Genomic DNA, 24,278 nt, shown 5'->3' with positions numbered 1-24,278 from the left:
CAGAATAGAGAAAACATATATTAAATATTTCATGCTTCCATGAAATGCAACACATCACAAACATATCACATAAGGATGGTATTGTCACCTATAGTCCTCAACATAGTCCAATCGTGCCAGGGGCGTAGAATGGGCCTCACTGGTCTTTCTCTTACATACATAACATAACATAACATTCCAATATGCCAGGGGCGTAGAATGGGCCTCACTGGTCTTTCTCTTAACATAGTCCAGGGGCGTAGAATGGGCCTCACTGGCAATCCATACCGTATCATCATCATATCATACCATAGGAGGACTAGAGGATCATCCAATAGCCAATCCGCATCCACATCATATTATGCAATGCAACATATTCGTGAATACTAATGCAAACAACCTAAAATATCACATGGCATATATGATGCATGAACATGCTCCAAAAAGTTATATTTCATTTATTTAAAAACTTAAGGTTCATTCCACTCACCTCTGGCTGAAGCTCTACAGACTCTGAAGCAGCTATCTCACTGCTGAGGTCCTCGGTTCCTCGGGTCCGAACCTACACAGGTGGACTCCAATGAGGGACCAATCATACATAAACATAACTCTAATAAACTCCCCAAAAACCCCCTAAAACATTAGGAAAACATCACATAGAAATATGCATGAAATGGCTGAACAGGGCACTTTCGGCGGCCGAAAGTCCTGGACAGATCCGAAAGTCGGGCACTTTCGGCGGCACCTTCGGCGGCCGAAAGTTCTAGACAGAGACGAAAGTCTCTTTTCGGGGGCAACTTCGGCAGCCGAATGCTGCCTCCACAAAGGGGGTTCGGCGGCCGAAACTCCCTTCGGCTGCCGAACCTGGTTTCTGCCAAAGGGCAGAAACTTGGTTCAAACGAACCTCTTGCCTCCCAAAACCTCTAATCATGCATAATCTTGCTCTACAACATGCATACTTCACATACATTACACCTAGGGGTCTCAAACTATCATATACCCCATCTACAACACTTCCAACAACACATAAACAAGCTACATTGTTCATCAAAGCATCAAAACCCATAAACTCATCAATAAGCCTAAACATGCATCTTTACCCATAAATCAACTTAATGCTTGTTTAAAACATACAATGAGCTTAAGATCGGCTCTTACCTCTTGAAGATCGAGAGAGAGACGACCTAAACTCGGAGATCCAAGCAAATGGGCTCCTGAGTTTCCAAAACTCCAAAACTTTGTTTAAATGCTCAAAACTTGCAATGTGAGTTTAAAACTCAAGAAAAATGGAAGAGATTTGGAAGAAGAACACAAGAGTTGCAAAGGGAAGGTCGGAAGCTTGCTGTGGCCGAAAATGGGAGAAAGCTCGCCCATTTCGGCTAAGTGCCCCTTTTATAGGTGGCTGGCCAGGCCACGTTCGGGGGCCGAATGTGCCTCCGCATCCATGCAATGTTCGGCGGCCGAACTTGACTTTCGGCTGCCGAACCTGGACTTTCCTAACTCATGCTTTCGGGGGCCTAACGTACCTCCAAAACGCATGCATGTTCGGCGGCCGAACTTGGGTTTTCCTCCTAAGACTTTCATGCAAAAACTCATTTAATTTCATACTTAAAACCATTAAAAACATGAAAACATTTTATAAAAACCTGGTTTTTCCCTTCTAGAGGTTTCCGACATCCGAGATTTCACCGGACGGTTGGAATTCCGATACCGGAATCTAGCCGGGTATTACATAAAAACTCTAATATTTAATTCTCTCCATTAATTTTAGCTATTAAATATTATAAAAAAATTTAAAATCCCATCAATACAAAGGAGATAATTAGTAAATATTTTTATAAAATTAAAAATCAATTAATAAATTTTTTATATCATAAAAATTAAATAATAAAATATTTAATGATTAAAATTAATAAAATATCTAATTAATATTTTTTTAATATATTAATAATTTTTTAATATATTTTTTAAAAAAAATTAAAAAATATTTCTTTTGTATTATAAAAATTAAATAATAATTTTTCTTATAAAAAGAAGTTAAAAATACTTTCAGATTAATTAGTAAACAGATTTACAAAATTAAGAGATTATATAATGAATTTTTTCATAATATATAGATCAAATAGTAAAATATTTAATAAATAAAATTAATAAAAAATTTAGTAAATTTTTTAAAATTTTAATAATATTTTAATATATTTTTAAAATTAAATAATTAATTAATAGACTTTTATATTATAAAAATGAAATAGTTAATATTTTTATAATAATAAAATAAAAATATTTTTTATATATTAATTAAATGAATATATATTTAAAAAAAATAAATTTGATCTATTTAGATAAAAATTTGAAATTATTAATAATAATATTATGATACAAATTAAAAAAATAATAATGTAATAAAATACATAATAAGAAAATTAATATTTATAATTTTAAAAATATTTTGTAATAAGTAATAAAAATAAAAATATAAAACTATTCATTAATAAGTTATAAGAAAACAGAGGGGCCCGTAAGAAAAGGGAGGCTTTTTGCTGTTTTTTTTTTAATCTTTTAATTTTTAATTTTTGTAATTTTCGTTTTTCCTATGCTCTTCTTTTCTTTTTCTCTCACTTTATGCCTGCACTTCACTTTGTTCTTAGATCCTCTTCCTCCCTTCCTCGTTTCTTCCTTTTCTTTTCTACTTATTCCTCATCACTTTCTCTGCTTTCTGTTATCTCCGTCTCTCTCTCTCTCTAACAAGGAAGTTTCAGTAATGGCAGACATTAGCCACCCTCCTATGGAACAACTTCAAGACCTTGAGTACTGCATAGACTCTAACCCTCCTTGGGGTACAGTGCTCTCTCTTTTTCTCTGTTATTTTCCTTTTTCTTCTCTTTTCTTTCGTTTCTATTTCTTCATTATCGTCGGTAGAGTACGCTGAGATGCTTAGTTTTTCTTTCAAATACATTGCTAATTCTAACAAAAAAAGAGACGAGGAAAATAAACACAAAATGAAGAAGAAAAGGCGTGTCAGTGTACATTGAGCGAGAAATTTGATGCCAAAAAAATATTTTCTAACGAAATAATTTATTTTTTATTATTTAATTTTAATTTAAAAAATAAAATTTATTTAATAATAAATTTATACAGTAAAAAGTAATTTGTTTTTTTAAGAGACTTAAAATGATTATTTTTTTATAAAAAAATATTTTTTATTAACTATATTTTTTAAGTTTTCTAAATGTTAAAATATATAAAAAAATATTTCTCTAAAAAATATTTTTCGGAAAATAAATAGAAAAGTTGATGCAGAATTTATGAGGAATTTTGAGAATGATCAACAAACAAAAGTAGAGGCATTTTGTTATTTGCCTGCCTAATGTTCCTCTAGTTCACAAATTTTAAATTTTTAAAACTTTTTTAAAGAAAAATTTACTATTTAGTTTCTATTCTATAAAAATCTCATTAGTTGAATTATTGATTTTGAAAAATAAATATAAGATTTTAAAAAAATATATTAATTAATTATTTCATTAATTTTAATATACGGATAACTCATTTTTAATTCTTTTTATAAAAATGTTATCGGTTTAATATTTTAATACCTTATTATATTAAGAATATTTTATAATATTTAATTGTTAAAATTAATACAATAATTAATTAATTAATTTTTTAAAATTTTAAATATTTTAATATATTTTTTAAAATTTAATAACTAACTAAGTAACTATCTGTGACACAGATATTACACAGTAATTTTTTTTTTAAATCTTATTTGAACTTTGGACAGTGGGAAATTATTGTGGACAAGAGATATTTTAGACTTCTCCGGAAAAAAGACAAAAGAGGGTTGTAGGGTGTTTGAATCAATAAGACTTTCAATTTGAGATGTTATACTCTCTATAATCGCTAAGCTTTCTGCAATTTTATTTATTTATTTATTATGTTGCAGCTGAAACCATCATATTGGCATTTCAAAACTACATATTGATGTTGGGTACAAGTGTAATGATCCCTTCCTTGCTTGTTCCTGCAATGGGTGGCAGTCATGTAAGCTTGCTATCTGCTAAACTACTCATTCTAAACTTGGAGTTCAGGATGCTTGCATTTTAATTTGAACTTGAAATATGTTATGAAAAACACAAACATTAGAAAACACACATCCTCTCAATAGCAATTGATATTCTAAAACCCATAAAAAATAGGATTTGCCATAGTTAGATAAGCTTCATCTATGAGAAGGATTTCTTTCTCCTTTTATTTCTTTCTTCTTGCTTGCTAGCGACGCTTAACACCCTCTCAGCTACAGTGACACCCATTTCTGTCAGACAGACCGTACGTACAGTAGTGTTAATTTCTCTATCTATATCAGACAGTCATTTAATGCTTTTCGGTACGCATGCAAAAAGAGCTGCGGGAGAAATGGGCCGGTTTGCTTTTCATCACGTCCCATTATCAGGCCGATTTCCTCCTTTTCGGGCTTGGGCTCATGTGTGACCGAGCCTGCCCTGTCCATGATCGTTTCGAGCTCTGAGCCTGATCTATTCTTGCGGGCCCTGACTCGGCCCATGAGAGGTGTGAGGACAGCTGTTATTAGCAATAATAAAGAAACAGATATAAAAAATTTAACGTAATTCGACTGTAAGATCTATGTTTAAAATAGAAATAAAATTTCACTATGATAAAAAATAATTGAAAAATAATGATACAATCTTTTAAATCTCTCAAAATTATAAATTCAGTCTGATTCTCGAAATCTTACATAGTATATAAAAAGAAAGAAGATGCAATTATTTACTCCATACCATCGGTCCGTACCCACCGCAACGCTGATCATGCCGGATTGGATCACAATTTGGCCCACCAGAAAATATATCCAAAATTTAAAGTCACGTAACTAACAAAATATTTTGCATACTGGAAATAGAAGCTTTTAACTGGAGGTTGAATTTATTTTGCATAGAATGTAGACTCGATGGGACTTGTATTTATACATAGTATGTCTTGTTTTTAGGTTCTTATTCGAAATTTCTGTTATATAAAGAGGCTAAGGTCCTTCATGCATTTGAATTTTGTTCTCTTGACCTTCTTCTTCTTTTGACAATGTAATTGTTCCCATGGCTTCATGCAACCAGGAGGATAAAGGACTGGTCATACAGACCCTGCTTTTTGTAGCTGGCATTAATACACTTCTGCAAGCACTTTTCGGAACCAGGTTGCCTACAGTAATAGGAGGTTCCTTTGCTTATGTCATTCCCATAGCTTATATAATAAGTGACACCCCATTGCAACAGATTACTGATCACCATGAAGTAAGTTTGCTGATCTTCTTCCTTCTCTTTGTTTGAATAATATTGCAGAACAACGAAATAAAAAAGTTGATTAAACTTGTATACATGATATTTTCTTTTTGTCGGAAGTATACATGATATATGAATACTCAAAGAACTAAAAAACTAGTAGGTGATGGCACCCCAGCATGCAGTTGTTCATTGGATTCAAGCTTGAACAAGCATAAGCCCTTAGTTGATCAATGGGGGCTGCCAGGATTCAAACTCTAGACTTTGTGCTTTGCGAGTTTTAGTACCATGTCAAGAAACCATTCAATCTAAAAGCCCAAACTTGTTGGTAAATGTTGCAAGATTACATCTCGAACAGAAAGATCTATTGAGCTAAATATTTTCTTCAAACTTGTTGCCTTCAGGCAATAGTGAGATATTTTGGAAGGGCAAATTGACAAAGATTGGCTTTTTTTCAGAAGATGAATGAGGAAGCATAAATTCTTGCTGTCATTAATTTTATTGAAAGAGATCTTCCCATGTGATTGGTTTGCAGAGATTTATACGAACAATGCGGGCTATACAGGGAGCTTTAATTGTAGCCTCAAGCATACAAATCATCCTGGGATACAGCCAACTTTGGGGGCTCCTTTCAAGGTACACTTCTAACTATTGGAGAATGTGATTCAATTATAAACCAATTCAAAATTTCTTTGTTCACTGCTATTTTTCTTTTCTTTTCTTTAAAAAAAATTCTCAGGTTTTTCAGTCCTCTGGGTATGGCACCTGTAGTTGGATTGGTTGGTTTCGGATTGTTTCAACGAGGATTTCCTGTAGTATGTATTGCTGTGAAGCTGTCACTCAATATAGTGTTTTCGTTCCTGGAAATGTTATTCTTAAACACATCATGCATTTCTTTTTTCCTTATAGTCACAATAACTGATAGCCACTCAAATTTCACTTTCATTTTACAATGTCATTTTTCAGTTGGGAAATTGCATGGAAATCGGATTGCCAATGCTGTTTTTGGTTATTGGGTTGTCACAAGTAAGCAATTTTTCTGTAATTGGGAATTTCTGACCATAGTATTTGCCCTCTTCCCTTTCATAAGTTTGGATTTTGGCATTGCAGTATCTAAAGCATGTAAAAATCTTCAGAGAGCTGCCGATATTTGAACGATTTCCAGTGTTGATTTGCGTCACAATAGTCTGGATATACTCCATTATTTTAACTGCCAGTGGGGCTTATATGGATAAACCAAATAGAACTCAACTTAGTTGCCGTACGGACAGAGCACATCTTATATCTTCTGCTCCATGGTAAATCAAAATATCAACTTCTACTGCATTTTGTTTTCTGGAATTTCATCTGCTATCACATTTCAGGTTCAAGTTCCCTTATCCTCTGCAGTGGGGCCCCCCTACTTTTTCGGCAGGTCATTCATTTGCAATGATGTCTGCTGTTATTGTGTCTATGGTTGAGGTACATCTTAATCTTCTATAAGTTGCAATAGCATTGTTATCTTGTCGCTCTTACTGCTTCATCCTTTGAATTCATGATGCAATCAACTGGATTTGTTATATTTGATCTTAATACTATCCTCGACAAAAATGGCTGCTCAATTTTCAAATTTTGATGCTGCAGTCAACTGGCGCATACAAGGCAGCATCTCGGTTGGCTATTGCTACTCCACCTCCTGCATATGTATTAAGCAGAGGGATTGGCTGGCAGGTGTGCTGGTTTAAAAGTAATTGCTTTTGGTTGAGCATGTAGGAAATAATATTACAATCCAGTGCAAAATTTTTTGCACCGAATTAGACCAACTAAATATTGAGGACTCAATTTTTCTTCCCTTTCTCCTGGAATTGTTCTTTCATTTGGAAGAGCTGAATGCTACATATGATGCTTTGGCAGGGTATTGGCCTGTTGCTTGATGGTCTTTTTGGAACAGGAACTGGTTCCACTGTTTCTGTGTAAGTTAAAACTTTTTTGAGCCGTCTTTAGCAGCTTCTTTTATACAGAAATGTCGATTGTCTTTCAGGGAAAACGTAGGACTTCTCGGACTAACTCGAGTTGGAAGCCGCAGAGTTATTCAGATTTCAGCTGGCTTCATGATATTTTTCTCTACCTTAGGTTGATTGAGGTTTCTCTACTTGTAAGCCAGAAAATTTTGAGGAAATTATGACAAACCCATTTGCTCTATTATGTTCTAACAGGGAAATTTGGAGCTGTATTTGCATCCATACCTTTCCCAATATTTGCTGCACTATACTGCATCCTCTTTGGCCTTGTTGGTATGTCTTTTTACTTGTTTGTTTATTTCTTATCTTGTACTGGTTCATGCAACATAAACATATTATCAACGAGTTTTTGGCTGTTTCAGCTTCTGTGGGACTATCATTTCTTCAATTCACAAACATGAATTCAATGAGAAACCTCATGATTACTGGTCTTTCTCTCTTCCTTGGGATTTCAGTTCCCCAGTTTTTTAATGAATATTGGAATCCCACTCGATCCGGTCTTGTTCATACAAATGCTGGATGGGTAAGTAAAGAAAGTATAGAATTTTTGCTGTAGTGTCGGCCATACTTGCTTCATTTTTATGATGTTGGATTTGGTTTGCTTGCAGTTCAATGCAATTATGAATACCATATTCTCATCTCCGGCAACTGTAGGTTTGACAGTGGCAGTGTTTCTTGACAACACATTAGATGTGGGAAAATCCGAGAAAGATAGAGGAATGCAATGGTGGGTTAAGTTCAGAACATTCAAAGGAGATAATAGAAATGAAGAGTTCTACACTTTGCCATTTAATCTCGACAGATTCTTTCCTCCTTCGTAGTGATTGAGTAGAGAGTAGAGATCAGCAGAAGTAACTAAATTCCCAAGAAGCCAAAGCTAATTTCAATATTGATTAGACTCTCTACACTTCAATTCTATTGAAGCCATGGAAGCTCTTTCTCCATTGTTTTATATCTATCACCATTTGATAAATGTATCAGGGAAGGTTGATATTTGTTCTTAAAATAGAATAATTTCTAAATTTTTTCTCCAAAATTTTATAGGGTTGTCTAACAGGGAAATGAATAATGGCAAATTTGATCTAAATTAGAAGAATTTAGGAGCAACACATGTAATTTTCATGGACAATGTAGGATTGAAGAGCATTGCACTGCAAGAATGGAAATCCGCTCTCCCATAGCTTGGCATTTTAGAAAAGCTAAGTAATCACTGAGATTATTATCTAGTCGATGCTTTATTCTTGAAATTGTCAAATTAAAATTTTATATTAAAAATCATTTTATAAAATCATAAAATTTAACTCCAAAATTTGCTGACTAAATGCAAATAAATAGAGAAAATAAAAAAAAATAAAACTGGAAGCCTCAGATAGCCAGTCTAAAGTTGACATCAAGGTGAAATTCAGCCGGTAATTCCAACTAAATAAAGAAATCCTCATTGGCTTCATATTTATACTTTAGAGAAAAAAAATATATAAAATTAAAAATGTAATCGCCGAAATCGGCTCCGTGAATCAACTGCAATCAGATTCACAGGTTCCTATCAGCAAGCGAAACATAAAATTGATTTCTGTCCAATCATAGCATCGCCGGTCAAAGCCCATCGGCTACCGGCGACGTGGCATTGGACATTTTTTTCTAAAAAAAGACATAATTAATACCCTCAGAGACCCGTTTCAAATCACCCACACAACGGTACACTGTAGCCTACGTAATCCCGACCGATGAACAATCCATGAAGACGAATCCGATGAAGGAGACGAACCCAAAGGATTGGCATTGGCGGATGGAAAAAGTGGGTTTGTGAGTGCTGCCGCTGCTGATTAAAGTGTCATACGGCACTTCCTATCTCTTGGGAATTCTTCCTCATCGGGAAATTTGACACCGTTACGCTTCTAAAATAAAAGAAGAAAAAGAAACTGAGACTCGAAAACTCGCAGACCGATTTACCTGAGATGAATACAGATGGAGAAGATAGCTTGTTAGGGGAGGTTTATATAGAGAAGAAGAGAGGCGATGCGAGGCGTAACCCTAGTTTTAGCGTTGAATCATGAATGGGGCAATCAGCCGTTGATTGAAACTTGGGCCCTTGGCTTTTGATGATGAATCAAATAGTTGGGAATGTTTCTGGCCCAATATTGATCCATGTAGAGCAGGCCCTTTAAGCCACTATGGGCTAAGGCAGCCCAGTAACAGTCACGGCCGCTCTCAATCTCTCCATTTCACAGCCAACGGTAACAGTCGCACACAAAGTGAACCATTTTTTAATTTTGATGGTTGCTTCTTGTGAGAGCTTTTCAAAGGAGTGTTAAGACCGTGTTTGGGTAAATCAAATGTCGATGGGGACTGACACTACCTGGGTCGGTAAAAAGCCTCTCAGACGCATCGGTGGCATGTCCGATGCCCTATCCATCGCCGCCGATCTTGGATTTTCTGTTGCACCTCCTCCTTCTCAGGTCTCTCTCTCTTTCTCCCTTTGACAAAATTCATGTGGATTTTGGAGTGTTTGGCATTTTGATCTGGAATGATTTCATTTCTATTCTATTCTAGGCCTACATTTAACTTTTTACTGGCGTTTGTTCCAATTTCTCTTATATTGGTTATATTGCCTAAATATGTTTAGTGTAGGTTTATTTTAAACGCTAGTGTTTCTATGCATCTTCATTGAGGGGCAACTGGGATGGCAATTGTATGGACTCTGATCGAAATTTTTTTTTTTTTTTTGGGTTTAATGCACAATTGCATAAATGAGAACTTAAATAGTTAAATATATTCAAAATGAAGGCACTAGAGAAGGTTTAGCTCAGGTTTTTTATGAATGATCAAACAATGTGATAGTGGGCATTATAGAAGAGGCTAGGCAGTTAAAACATATGAGAATATGATATAATTCCTTCTCTTAATTCTCTTAATTGCCTGTCTTCAATAAATTGCTAAATCAGCACATTCCATATTTTATGAAGCAGTTCAAAATGCAATCTTAGTTAGTTCTTGTCTTCTAGATGTTTATGATCACCTATGGCTTATCTTATCCATTCTATCTTACGAACTACCACGTTTAAAATCCTTATCTAAGTTAGGTCAAAGCAATATCCAATCCCCAATTTTTAGTCTACTTGTAAGTTAGTGTACTTATATTGACAAGTGACCTAATATAGTTATTGATTTATATAATTTATTTTTATGGTTTATATATATAAATAATATATTACACTTTTTAGAATGATATTAATTTAATTATAACTTCATGTAGTTATCTATAGTATATGTATAAGGTAATGTTTTGATAGCTTTTTATATTAAAAGATTGGTAAGTCTAAGTACATTGAATTAGTGTTACAATTTGTAAAATGAGTGGTTTTGATGTGTTAAATGTGAAGTATTGAATTAAATGTTATAATACGTGCTAAACTTGTTATCATGTCTTATCACATTCCCCGTTTTAAAGAGGGGTCATGTTTGTGTTAGCATTTTTTACAGGGCTACCTAATCATGTGGTGTTCATGTTGATTCTAGTTTTGTTATATCCTTATGTTGACACCACAAAAAACACATCTTACAAGCACAAATGCCACCGTTGCTACTTATTGACTTACTCACTCAGGAGATTACTAAAGTGCAATATGTGCCCTAAATAGCTCTATCAATTATACACGTGTACTAGAAGATTTCATGAGCTCACCATTTTTGTATTTCATATTCATCTGTAGGAAGAACTCCAGAACTTATCCACAACAACTGGTGAAAAAGGTGACGACTTGATTAAGGTGTTAAGAGAATTAACTACTGTACAAAGGAAAATAGCAGATTTACAAGTCGAGCTTCAAGGCCGAAAGGTAAACTATCATTTTCTTAAGCCCCCTTTTATCATTTTACAATCTACATGATGATTAAATCTGTAACAAAAGGAAGTTTAGTTGCAGAATGATACTCATGCTAACTGCATAGATCCATTGTTAATCTGTTTACGATTTATTTTGTGAAAGCCATTAAAATTGACTTGTATTATAAAATTTTAGGATGACAAAAATGTGGCGCACTTGACACATGTGAGTGAAATGGAAAAGAAGATTGAGACTTTGTCAAGGATCACTACTATATTGAAGGATGTCATTCAGAATAAGGTGTGTTGATTGTGTTCTTCACTAAGTTGAAACAAGTTCATGTTTTTTGAACCGTGAGATACAGAATTGCACATGAAGCAAAGCCATAGATGTTACACACATAAATTTATGTGAGCTCTCATGCTTTCAAATATGCAGAATTATATACACTCGTGGACCTTTGTTCTCTATGATTTATATAAAGGCTGAATTGCTTGAGATATATAAGATAGTTCTATGTTATTCCCAGAATTATTGATGTATTTCTATCTGTTATGGAGAATCAAATTGGAGACTAAATCCAATTATTTGAGACAATTTCGACTGCTAAGTTCCCTTTTATCATTTTGCCGTATTCCATGTATTTTATTTATTCATTAATTCTTTTTCTCTTTTTTTTTTTTTTTTTTTTTTGGCTTTGCATAGGGGGGAGGGGGGGGGGGGGAGGGGAGATGGCGGCTGAGGTTACTGAGTCTAACAAGCTTTTGTGGGGCAAAAAATTTAAGATGAATGTTGCTTTGATTTTCCATTGTACTGCAACGGAGCAACTTTTTGGAACATATTTGTTACATATAAGAGATCTAGATGGAGGCAAAAGGGAGCAGCAGTCAGCAGTTGAAAATGAGAGCTAGAGAGTTTGTTAGGAACAGATTTGTTACATATAAGAGATATGGAGCAGCAGCAGAGAATGAGAGCTAGAGAGTTTACTGTTGAGTGAAATGAGGAGCTAAAATGTGCTGGGATCATGAGTGGTTTGGATAGAAAGGATTGGTTGGCAAGTTGTTAGTTTTGGAGGGATATGGGAGAAAGCAGTTATAGAATCAGTAGTAACTGCGAGGTTACTAGAATAATATATTGAGTATTAAAAGGAAGAGAAGTACATGTATTCCGCACTCTACAACTCTAGTAATCAATACAGTTCCTTCTTTGTCCTTTCTTAATGCTCTCTTCCTTCTCAATCTTTCTTCTCTATCTTCTATTCTATTCTTCTATTATTCTATTCTAGGGTTTTCTGTCACAATTTTCTATAGGCTATTTGTCTAAGCTTAGTCATGGACTTTAGACCTGAAGAGAGAAATTTCCTTTCTGGGAAAATCGTTTAGGTACCTATCCTGGAGGGTTCTTATAGTAGTTTGGAAGTTGGCATGTTGGTGTGTTGGACTAGTTTTGATTTTCCAGGGAAATATCAGTTGAATTGGTTCTCCAATTATTATTTGTTTTCTGCTGCATACCTTGGCTAAGCACTAGACTAGTAGACTTTCTTTATAGTTTATCCATTACCTTTTTTTGGTTTATTCCTGTTTTTATAATTGACTCTTTTTTTCACAAATATTGGCAGGACCGTATCATAGCTCGTCTTCAACAACCATATTCACTAGATTGTATTCCGGTTGAAGCAGAATATCAGGTTGTTCATCCAAGAATAATGTACTTATGAGTAAGCAGTATAGGATTTTGTTCTTTGTTGTTGCATTTACACTGTGGATCTATGCATGTTCACTTTCATCTAGTGTAGCAATGTTTTAACTGTAGTGATCATATCAGGTTGTTATCCAAGGATAATGTACTTTTGAGTAAGCAATATAGGATTTTGTGTATGCTTTTCAATTACAATGATTATCTGTGCATGTTTTATTTCATTTAATGTAGCAATGTTTTAACTGTAATGATGAATACTGTGTGTATGTGGGTACTTTCAAGGGTGTGTTTTTGTTGTTTTTCATGTTAGAATTGAATATCTGTTTGATCAATGGAGAAGTTTTTGAACATGATCTATTATTCAAAGGCTACTAAGGATGGTTGTTCTTAGCTGGTCGTTGTAGAACCACTTCTACCAAGATGATTGAGAAACATAGTCACGGTTCACATCCAACAGGAGTTGGTTAGTATCATGATTTTTCTAAGTAAATACCTTATGTTACTTGTATGTCCTATATGTGCTTTTGTATCCCTGATTGGCTGAATTAATAACTCTTAAAAACTTTCTGAAGTTTTAATTCAGGCTACTTAATAGTTAAGTTCTTCTTTGGTCATTTGGATTTATTATACCTTTTTTATGCAGAAACAATTTTCAGAATTGCTGATGAAGGCTGCAAGTGATTATGGTGCCTTGACAGCATCTGTTGCAGATTTCCAGTGGAGTCAGAACTTTAAGGAGTCTCCTTCAGTATGGGGGGTATGCTAATGGAAACATTGTGCATCATTTTGCATTTATTTTTTTTTTCCAACTTTTGTGTTAAATTGCTTGTTACATGCTTTGGATACATTTTTGTGCTGTTTAGCATGTTTATTTCCATATTTATTCTTTCGACAGAGTTTCCATTTTTTCAAGTATTAAGGAAATCCAGCATGTCCCTCAATGTGAGATGTTATAATTATAGGACGAATTGATATCCTCTAAGTAACTGCCTGCTACTGTTAAATTTTGTTGTCAACAGATTTAAATGCAGAATTAATTGTTCAGCATAAAATCATTCTACTTCCACAGGAAAGAGGGGGCCAATTACATTAAAAAAAACAATTGAAGGCTGTATGTGTCTAATTTTTTGAGGGTTTCTGGAAGAATGAACAACACTATTCATAGAATTTTGGTAGAGATATCAAATATCAAATTGCTGAGGAATAAGAGGATATTTGTCCCACGCATTACCACTGATGCTTTTATAATTTTGGAGGGATCTTAGTGGGCTAGTAATTTATTGGTTGAGTGTCTCCCTCATATAAGACAGCTCTCATGTCCTTTAAAATACTCTCTTTTTTTCCTTTAAAAAAAGGAAAAGAAAAAAGGACTGACTGCTTATCCTGAAATATCTCATTATAATACTTATTTTCTATATGATCTCTTACATTTTATAATCGCACTGCAGAGCTTGTTTCTTGAAACTAGCAACATTTTTGTAACACAGAAATGTTCTGCCTCCCATTTTCATATTGTTTGGTTATTTTCATGCAGGAAATGCTACGTCCTATTCCTGTTGCTCTAGCATCCTGTACGCGATTCTTTGAAGCAATGTCTGCCATGAGAGAATCATTTGCTACACTACAAGACCTGAGAGTTGGACATTCAGTTTCCACTTTGCCAAAAACACCAGCAAGTAATCTGTCGCATAGACTAGCAGGAGAATCAGACTGTATGACTCCTCCTTGGAGAAATGAATCTAGTTTTGATGACTTGGCAATCAAAAGCCTAAGAAAGCAAGAGATTGAGCAGCAAGAAGCAGATGATGAAAGTAGTGAAGTGGGTGAGTTTAACCAAGTTGATGGCACAAGTCACAGAAGATTGTCATGGCCTCCATCTGTTAAAAAGAGTGGTACATAGTTAAAGACCCTTTTCATTTATATTACGTTTTGGAATTTTATATACAATACTTTCATTACAATGGAATCGTTCATGATCTTGCATTACAAGCAAATATTTTTTATATTTAAATAATTATTTCAAACTCTCTTTTCTTCTCCCCAAATATCTATTGAAAAAAGAAAACCCCCTTTTCTAATTAATTCATACCCTTTCCTTTTCTTCTAATCTAAATTATATTATACAACCAAATATGATATTTCAACTAAAAAGAAATTCATAACATATCTCACGTCAGATAGAATCTTAAATAAAAGTTAAATAAAGATTTTTTTGTCTTATCAAAACTCATTAATAAACTCTAAATTTTATTAGGAGGAAAAAAAAACTTTATATACTAATGCATAGTTTATTTAATACTATTATATTAAAATAGGGTTTTTTATATATAAATAATATTTAAATAGTACTTATAGATTTAATCTGATAGAAAGTGTATCTGAATAAATTTGAGAGTTTTCATGTTATACTCTTTCAATTCTCAATTCTCATTAAAAAAAAATTAAAAAAATAATATTTAAATAATTTATAATGGTGCTGAATAATAATATATATGATATTTTATGTAATAAGAGTTCATTTATAGTAAATATTTATTATATATGATAAACATAATATATATTTATTTTTAATAAATTAAGAAACTATATGTTTATCAATAAAAAAATTTAAAGTACTATATTTTAATTTATTGTTAATTTTTTATATTCAATTTAATTATTTTAACTATAATTATAATTATGATAAATTAAAAAAGTTTATTTTTATTATTTTAAAATTTAAAATTTAAATATAAATTAGAGTAAATATTAAAATTTTTTTGTCCAGCCTTTTGACAAAATTGAAACCGTTTGCAAAACTTTGCAAATTCATAATTTAATTCGATAATTTCAATTTTTATTAATTTTAATATGTTGCTTAAAATTCTATTCAATCGATTCAAATTAAGTTTAAATTTTAAAATTTTAGTCAATAAAATTATAATGATAATAATAAGTTTATTTTTGATAACTTTTTATCTAAGTAATTTAAATTATTAAAACTAAAGCATTTAGATTAAATTCTAATTTGCTTTCAAAAAAAAAAGATTAAATTCTAATTAAATTCTAATTTTTTGTATTATTAAATTCTAATTTTATTTTTTATTTGAAATAAAATAATTTAATTTTAAATTTTTTAAAAAATTAAAATAAAATAAAATTATACATGATGATTTTGTGAGAATACGTTTATTTTTTTTAATGAACTATTTAAAAAATCATTATAGATCTAAAATTTCTAATAAAAAAACCCAATAATTCACATTGTATTATATCCTACTAAGGAGACAAGCAAGACTCCATAAATTGGGAAAAAAAAATAAAACCCTAGCAAAAGGAGGAAAATAACTGTAAAAATAAAAAGAAAAAAACGATGATATTGGAGAGGAAAATCAAACTATGAAAACAAAAATGCGAACAATGTTAAAAAACAGAAAATACTATTTTAAAATTTTAAAATAAAATTATTATTTTGGTAGTTTAATAAGTATAGTTTAATTAATAATTTATTTAAAATTACAAAAAGTTTTAATGTTTAAGTTTTTTTGGGTAATTTAGTAATTTGATAAATAAAAAAATAGTATAGGAAGCAAACAAAAAGCGGATGATGATGAAATGGATAAGCAATGCAAAAAGCATGGATGCGTTCTCTGACATAACCACTTGCCTTCCATTCGTATCTCACTTCAAACTCATCCTGTAACCGCTTCAGTTCCCATGACCACCTCCAATTTCTGTCCCATGCCATGCAATTTTATATATATATATATATTTTTATAGAAAACTATTATTTGGTTCTATAAATATGTAAAATTCATTATTTTATTTTTTATTTTTTATTTTTTATTTTTTTAAAAATAAATTAAATATTTTTAAAAATTTACTAATTTATTCATTTTAATTATTAAATATTAAAAAAATCTAAAACACTTTTTAATAGACTTTTTACATAATTAAAAATCAATTAATTACTTTTTTTTAAATTATAAAATTAAATAAAAAATATTTAATAATTAAAATTAATAAAATAATTAATTAATGAGTTTCGCTTATAAATATAGAAATTAAATAATAATTTTTTAAGAGATCAACTATTTGAATTTTTAGTCTATATTCATTTAAAATTATTTAGTTAAAATATCTTTATATTTTATAAAATTAAATTTTTACTTTTTTCTGCTAAAAAATTATTAATCAAATTATTTTAATATTAAATAGAGAAACTAAATAATATAAAAATTTAAAATTATAAAAATTAAATAATATGCATAATAAAATTATAATAAATTATTCAAAGTTAACGATTTTCTTAATTGAAAAATTAAAAAGTTTGATTTTACTTTTAATTTTCTAATTTTAAAATAAAAATAAATTTATTTATTTATAAAATTTTAAAAATTTACTACTTTTTTATCTCAACTTTTTATTTTTTTTATTTTTAATTATTTCAATATTATTATTTATTTTTTTTAGATAAGAGTAGTATATAAATTGACTATTATAACTCTATTTAATTTTATTTTATTTTAAGAAACCTCTTATAATATATTTTAATATTTAATAAAATTTAATATATTTAAAATAAATATAATTGAAAAATTAATAAAAATAGTGGATGAAAATTTTGAGATAACAAAATAATAATTTATTCATTTTCTTATTTGTGGGTTAACAAAAATAAACATGTAAAAAGTTTAATCACAGGATTGTCGTGGACAAACTTAATTAGTTCTTAAAGCAATTAATCCTCCCGGTTAAACCCATCTTTCTCTCCGTTTATAAATTCAACAAAATGTTGGTTTACAAATCTGCTTCTAAACAAATTTTCAATTTGCATATAACAAACAATCTGTTAAATGCATATAACATTTTCAATAACAAAATCCAATGCATTCAATTATCATAAACCAAACAAAACAATTTAATAGTTAAAATTAAAAATAAATAATTCAATTATAAAATAAAATATATAACTAAAAATATATTTTTATAGTAAAAGTCAAACTTAATAATCCAAAATGTATAGAATAAGATAACTAAGTAATCAATGGAGATCTTCGATATTCTCGTCTAATCCATCTTCATCTGTGGCACGTTAGGAAGAATCCGATGGAGGAGCTACTATACTGTGCAGAGGCTGTGAAATATCTGTTGCACGAAGACCTAACTGATCTTGATGTGATGCACCCTGTTGAGAAAGAAGGTTTACAACGAGTTCTATTTGTAAGGTATTCTTTACAGTCTCAATGTGCTCAATATAATATCTCAAGTTTTCATAATCATCCTGAGTTTGCTTTGTTTGTGGTGCTAAGGAGTAAGATCCAAATATGGATAATCCTAAATAAAAATATGTCGATGTTTGTAATCTTAATCCATATACTCACTTCTTCTTATACACACCAACTGCCTTATAATACAAATGAGTCTCATCTACGTAAGTTGGCTCATTTGACCCCTTTATTTGTTGTGATGCATTTTTCTTTAGCTGCAAGTAGAGGTGAGCAGTATTCGGTTTAAACTGAAAAAACCGACCGAATCAAATTAATTTAAAATTTTGGTTTGATTTTTTATTCATTTCGATTCGGTTCGATTTTTAATTTCAGAAATTTCTGTTATTTCGGTTCGGTTCGATTTTGATCAGAAAAAAATCAAAAAATTTGAATCAAACCGATTAGTGATAATAATATATTTTTTCAATAATATGGAGAAATTAAATCATATTAAAATTAAAATATTTTAATTAAATTTTAAAATACTAAAAATAAAGTGTAAAAAATAAAAAAAAATTATTAAAAATCAAAACCGATCAAACCGAATCAGACTGGTTCAGTTCGATTTTTTACCAAAATCGATTCGGTTTGATTTTCATAAATACTAAAATTTCAATTTTCAATTTATTCGGTTCGGTTTTCAACCGAACTGATCGAATGCTCACTCCTAGCTGCAAAAAGCGCTCCTGTTCGCATAATATATAGTAAGACCTCTATAGCAATATTTGAAATTATAAATATAATAATAAAAAGTAGACTATTCATTAAATATAATAAATACATTAATATATTAAACACATTGTATTAAATTGCTTACATGGATAGCTTTGGATCGTGCATCTATGAATTCATCTGTGCCTTCTTCTTATGTGTCGCCTCAAACAGCTCATGTGGTATTGGTTCCCGTCCAAGCCTCTCGCGCTGAATATAATATAAATAATTTAAAATCAGTAGATACATTCATTTGAAATAAAGTTATTAACATAATTAATTTTTTACCATCATCTGCATGCGAGTAAACTGTGAAACAGATCCACAACAATGCCTAGATACTCTACTACCCGATCCACCAAGCTCGCTCTTTCGATTTTGTGGTGCCTTTTCACATTTTGCCATGTATTAATTAGTGTTTCAATCCTCTTTCCATTTCTGAAGAACATTTTCTGCCACTAAAACGTTCATCATCTTTCCCTTTCTAACTTCACACCTAAGCCATCTATAATGCTTAACAATCTTCTTTTTTTATGCTATTTTAACCAATCTTTCCATTGCTTCATCTCATAAGAAATATTTCTGCATAATATGAAAAATATAGCATATTATAACAAACTCACATTTATTTTGAAAATTCAATAAACATGAAAATATTTATTATACCTTGAACTCCTGCCAGTAGAATTCTTTAATTTCATTAGGAACTGTCTTCCAACAATAACCTTCTGCAACAAGATGTTCCTTGAAAGTCAATGTTATTCATCGCGAACAAGTTTTTTATAGATGCAACCTGTTAAATGCACAATATAACATTCTCAACAAAGTCCAATGCACAATATAATTGTTAGCATTACATTAAGATTTCTTTAAAAAATGAGCAAATATATCATACTTACAAATAATTGTAAATTGAAATCCGCTGTCTAAAGGATGGCACCCTAGAAGTGACATTAACAGATGACACAAATGACAACAAAGGATCATGTGTTGTAGTTGAAGACGGAGTAGAAGATGCATATATATGTGGTGGAGCAAATACAATGCTGAGTGAATGCATTGTCAGATGGAGAAGTAGTTTGTGATGAAGCAAATGCAGTGCCAGGTGTAGGAGGAACCTGTGGAGACAGTGGTAAAGGTGCACATACTTGAGATGATGTAGAACCTGATGTTGCAGATGCGAAATGTGTCCTTGATGGTGCTGTCGTGGGTAAATAAGTGCATCAGGTAGTAAAATTTCCATTTGTGTATTCACAAAGAGCGGGAAAGCCTATGAGTCAGTTGAAGCTTATGGCTCTAAATGAATAGCCAGCGATTTTGAAGGGACAACATTTAGGCCAACTAAGTTAGTGTGGCCTATATGAGGGGCAGTATGCGTATCAGAGGGAATGATTGGGTCTCTGTGCATATACTCCTTAGTGTCTCCATTATCTGCAATAATAAGGGAGCCTCAATGCCTCTTTAGCCTCAATCTGATCATATTATGCATTTCAAAAATAATATAAGTAATAAATAAATAGGACATTACATTTAATAAATTAAAAAATTTACAAGTAATATTAAGATTATTTTTATTCCCTGTCGGCATTTATGTCAATTTCTTCTTCTCCATCTGATTTTGATTTTATTATTGGATCTTCTTCTGATTCTGATTTGTCTTCATTCATTTCAATTAATTCTCCACTTGGGTCATTAAGGAGCTATTGGTCTGACTCGATAGTATCTTCAACTTCCACTGCTTTCATTTCTTCCTGCTGATAAGGTAGATCTAGAATGGAAATATCTGTAATATTTTCCTTTTTAACTATCTCAATAATAGACCTACCTCTTCTCACCAATCTAATTTGTCCCTTCGTACGCTAGGATATGTTGTGTACATGATTTGGGTAGCTTGGCTTGTCAAAATAAATTATTCATACTTGTTGAAGTGTCTTTTGTGGTTAACATCCACTATCTTATATTCAATATGGACCTTTATCTACTTTTGAAGTTGGATCAAACCATTCACACGATAAAATTTAACTTAATGATAAATTTATTTTTTAAAAGAGTCACAATCAGACTAAATTTTTAGAATTATTTAAAAAATAAATCAAATTTAACTTGTTAAAACTCATAAGTTTTTTTTAATTGATCTCAAGATAGTTTGCGGGACAAGTTAATTATATGTTTATTTAATTAAGAATATTTAATTTTAAATTTACTATCTTAAATCTAAAAACTCACTATATGGATTATTTGAGACTTGATTTAATACAAGTTCAGTTTATTTTCTAAATAAATCAAACTTAAATTTGTTGATATCCAAATTGTATTTGGTTCGAGCCAAACTCAAATTTATCTCAAACTCATAAATTTTAGCAAGTTTAAGCATGACACTCAAAGATATATTTTTATTATTTTTTATATTTTTATTATTTTCCTACTAATAATAATAATATATACCCTTCTAAGATTTCTTAAGAAAAAAAAATTCTAAAGCATGATTTAGACAGTAAGCTAAATGTCATGATGCATCCTCTTTGCAGGCTACCCTTTGATTTAATCTTCTTAATATGCCATACTCTCATATATTTCCAATTTTCCAATTCAACTTGCCTGCTTGTTTTTAAAGCATGATCTAGACAGTAACATCAATTTGGTTGGGCTCTTTTAACTTGCGTTTTGCATATGACTATTAGAGTGATGAGTTAGCAGCAGGCTGGACTGTTAGTTTTCAAAATCCACACATGAAACAATGAATTTAGTAAATTTCAATTGAAAACAATGTGAAATCAATTTCACATTTATCATTGATAATAAGTTTATGAATATTTTTTGGGTAACCATCAGTGAGTAATTCCACAAAATAGAATTATAAATCAACAAGCATAATGAATAAAATTAGAAGAAGAAATAAGCTAAACCAAAAGCACCCAAAAGAAAGATATGCATGCAGAAAACAGAGCAAAAATTACATGAGAGAACGAAAGAGGGACCTGGTTTGCCCGCTGGTGTTCCGACGGATTGAAATAGACGGAGAGGAGATTCTGCAGCGTGATATGGCTGATCCGCGTCCAATTAGGAAAGAGATTGAGTGCAGAAGAAAGAAGAAAATTGGGTGAAGGATAAAGCTGATGATGGTTAACTGAAGAGAAAGAAGGAGAAATGTGGGAGGGAAAATTATTTAGTTATTTTTAATTAAAATTATTTAAATAAGTTTAATTAAAATTAAAATAAATATTGAAGTAAAATTTTATTAAAAATACAAGATGTTAAATTAAAATATGATTTTATAAAATTAAAAATAAATTAAAATTTAAGTGGAAGTATTATAAAATTGAAATTAAAAAAATAATATTTATAATTACACTAAAATTCTCAAAATAAAATTGATTAATATAAATTAAAATAAAGATTCTATATACATTATTTTTTTCAAATTTTTAGCATTTATCAATAAATATAGTATCTATATTTTTTTCTAATAAATAAATTTAATAAAAAATTTGATGATACCAATTTATAAGATATTTAAGTAAATATAAGTGAAATTAAATAAAAATTAAAAAGAAGTCATTTGTAAAATTAATTGAACACAAATAAACTTATGAGCGAATTTATAAATCTTTTATAAAATTAAATAAATATAAATAAATTTAAAAATAGATTTATAATTCGTTTGCAAAATTAAATGGATACACACGTATTTATAAATAAAAATATAATTATTTATAATGTTAAGAGGACACACGTATTTATAAAGAAACGTTTAATTTATTTTTAAAATTAATTGGTTATTATGAATATATTAAGAGGATACACAGATTTACAAAAGTAAGTTTAATCTATTTCTAAAATTAATTAGTTATGAATATTTTTATAAACGGATGTTTGAACTGTTTTATAAAATTAAATGGACAGGAAATGATTTTCAAACGGATTTATAATCCATTTGTAAACGGAAATATAAAAAATTACAAAGAATACAAATAGATTCACAAATGGATTTGTAAGTGATTTTAAAATTAAATAAATATCAATAGATTTATAAATGAAATTATAATCCATTTGTAAAATTAAATAGACACATACAAATTTATTAATGAAAGTGTAATTATTTATAAAATTAAAAAGATATATACAAATTTACAAACGGATAATTAATCTATTTATAAAATTAAATAGTTATAAACATATTTATACATAAATGTATGATCCGTTTGTAAAATTAAATAGATGCAGAAAGAGTTTCAAACGAACCTGTAATCATGGATTTATAAATGTAAGTATATCCCTTTATAAAATTAAAAAAATACAAATAAAATATGTAAACCGTTTGTAAAAATTAAATACACTATAAATTTTCAAGCGGACTTGTAATCCATTTGTAACGTTATATGAATACACACGAATTTATAAACGGAAGTATAACTATTTGTAAAATTTAAAAGATATACACAGATTTACAAATAAACATATAATCCGTTTGTAAAACTAAATTGCTATAAATAAATTTATAAATAGATGTGTAAATTTTTTATAAAATTAATTTGATACAAACAGATTTACAAAATGGATGTAAAATTTGTTTATAAAAAAATATTTTTATATGTTTATTTGTGAAGCTAAAACATATATAAACTGATTAATCTGTTTGTAAATTTCATTTATATTTTGATAAATTTTTATAGTAAAATAAAAAATAATTAAAAATAATTAAATTTATAATAACAACTACTTAGAAATTATTATATTTATCTCACTATTAGATATATAATAGCAGATTAATTAATTCTTAACTGTAAATAAAAAAATATAGTTAAAGTTATAATTTTATTAAATATAAAATAAAATTGTTATTAAATTATATTATTATATAATATATATAATAAAAAATAAATTTTATTTATAATAATTTTTAACTATTATTAAACTGTAGCTTTAATAATATTAAAATAATAATTTTATAACCGTTAAAAAATTATTATCTAAATGTTAAAATAAAGTAGTGTGTATTTTTTATTTTTGTGACTTGAATAAAACTTTTATGATCTTTTAAATCTTATAAATTGTGAGATAAAGAGTTATAACTCAAGGGTGGGTCCCGTGGAGACAGACATTTACGTCCCAAAAGTGAGGCGGCTTTCACTTAGGAGTTCCGCGTATCAGGTAAACAGCGAAGAGGCATCAGGCATCAAGCATCTGGCATCTTTATCCATTTCCATATGTGGAGATTGGAGTCCCTCTGGAGGTTTCCTCATGTCTGGCTGCTGCTTCTCTTTCCTTGTCATTTCCTGGTTGTCATTATCAATTACTAAATTTTCTTTTTTTTTTTCTAAGTAATAAACAAATTTAAATGTAAAATAATATATTCAAAAAATTAAATATAATATTTTTTTATAATATTACCTCTTTTTTGAAATATTGTTTTATTCAATACAAATTCATAATACTACATTTTTTTTTTAATTTACACTCAATTACTCTCCTCCTCATTTTGGCAATTGCATCTTGAATGATGTATCCTGAAGTCATCTCATTTTT

At 30.0% G+C, this 24,278-nt stretch overlaps 2 protein-coding genes and 3 non-coding genes across 6 annotated transcripts; 2 read left to right on the top strand and 3 right to left on the bottom strand.

Moving 5' to 3' along the window:
• Positions 1-2,625: 2,625 nt before the first annotated feature.
• Positions 2,626-8,696, top strand: LOC110628674 (nucleobase-ascorbate transporter 1). 2 transcript variants are annotated; one of them, XM_021775464.2, is made up of 14 exons: positions 2,629-2,816; positions 3,923-4,020; positions 5,106-5,282; positions 5,806-5,906; positions 6,010-6,085; positions 6,237-6,296; positions 6,381-6,568; positions 6,635-6,731; positions 6,894-6,980; positions 7,164-7,222; positions 7,291-7,382; positions 7,466-7,543; positions 7,633-7,793; positions 7,879-8,694. In XM_021775464.2, exons 1-14 carry the CDS (start codon positions 2,741-2,743, stop codon positions 8,089-8,091), a joined length of 1,563 nt encoding a protein of 520 aa, XP_021631156.1. In that variant the 5' UTR covers positions 2,629-2,740; the 3' UTR covers positions 8,092-8,694. The 2 variants fall into 2 exon arrangements, with proteins under 2 accessions (XP_043804920.1, XP_021631156.1); XM_043948985.1 differs by lacking the exon at positions 7,291-7,382 and having other exon boundaries at positions 2,626-2,816; positions 7,466-7,793; positions 7,879-8,696.
• LOC122721431 lies at positions 8,628-8,715 on the bottom strand. The gene has a single exon (XR_006348110.1). It is a non-coding gene; the product is annotated as a small nucleolar RNA snoR77Y (small nucleolar RNA).
• Positions 8,716-8,754: 39 nt separating this feature from the next.
• Positions 8,755-8,901, bottom strand: LOC122721441. Its single transcript, XR_006348120.1, has one exon. It is a non-coding gene; the product is annotated as a small nucleolar RNA snoR2/U65 (small nucleolar RNA).
• Positions 8,902-9,079: 178 nt separating this feature from the next.
• On the bottom strand, positions 9,080-9,145 carry LOC122721442. Its single transcript, XR_006348121.1, has one exon. It is a non-coding gene; the product is annotated as a small nucleolar RNA U49 (small nucleolar RNA).
• Positions 9,146-9,499: 354 nt separating this feature from the next.
• On the top strand, positions 9,500-14,809 carry LOC110628675 (AUGMIN subunit 2). Its single transcript, XM_021775465.2, has 6 exons — positions 9,500-9,726; positions 10,981-11,106; positions 11,290-11,394; positions 12,713-12,781; positions 13,436-13,549; positions 14,327-14,809. The coding sequence occupies exons 1-6, from the start codon at positions 9,604-9,606 to the stop codon at positions 14,690-14,692; spliced, it is 903 nt and encodes a 300-aa protein (XP_021631157.1). The 5' UTR covers positions 9,500-9,603; the 3' UTR covers positions 14,693-14,809.
• Positions 14,810-24,278: the final 9,469 nt, after the last annotated feature.

The sequence above is a fragment of the Manihot esculenta genome, chromosome 12, assembly GCF_001659605.2.
Source record: "Manihot esculenta cultivar AM560-2 chromosome 12, M.esculenta_v8, whole genome shotgun sequence".
In the NCBI taxonomy this organism is placed as follows: domain Eukaryota; kingdom Viridiplantae; phylum Streptophyta; class Magnoliopsida; order Malpighiales; family Euphorbiaceae; genus Manihot; species Manihot esculenta.
The sequence above is the reverse complement of the archived record's forward strand: the minus strand, read 5'-3'. Positions and strand labels throughout refer to the sequence as shown.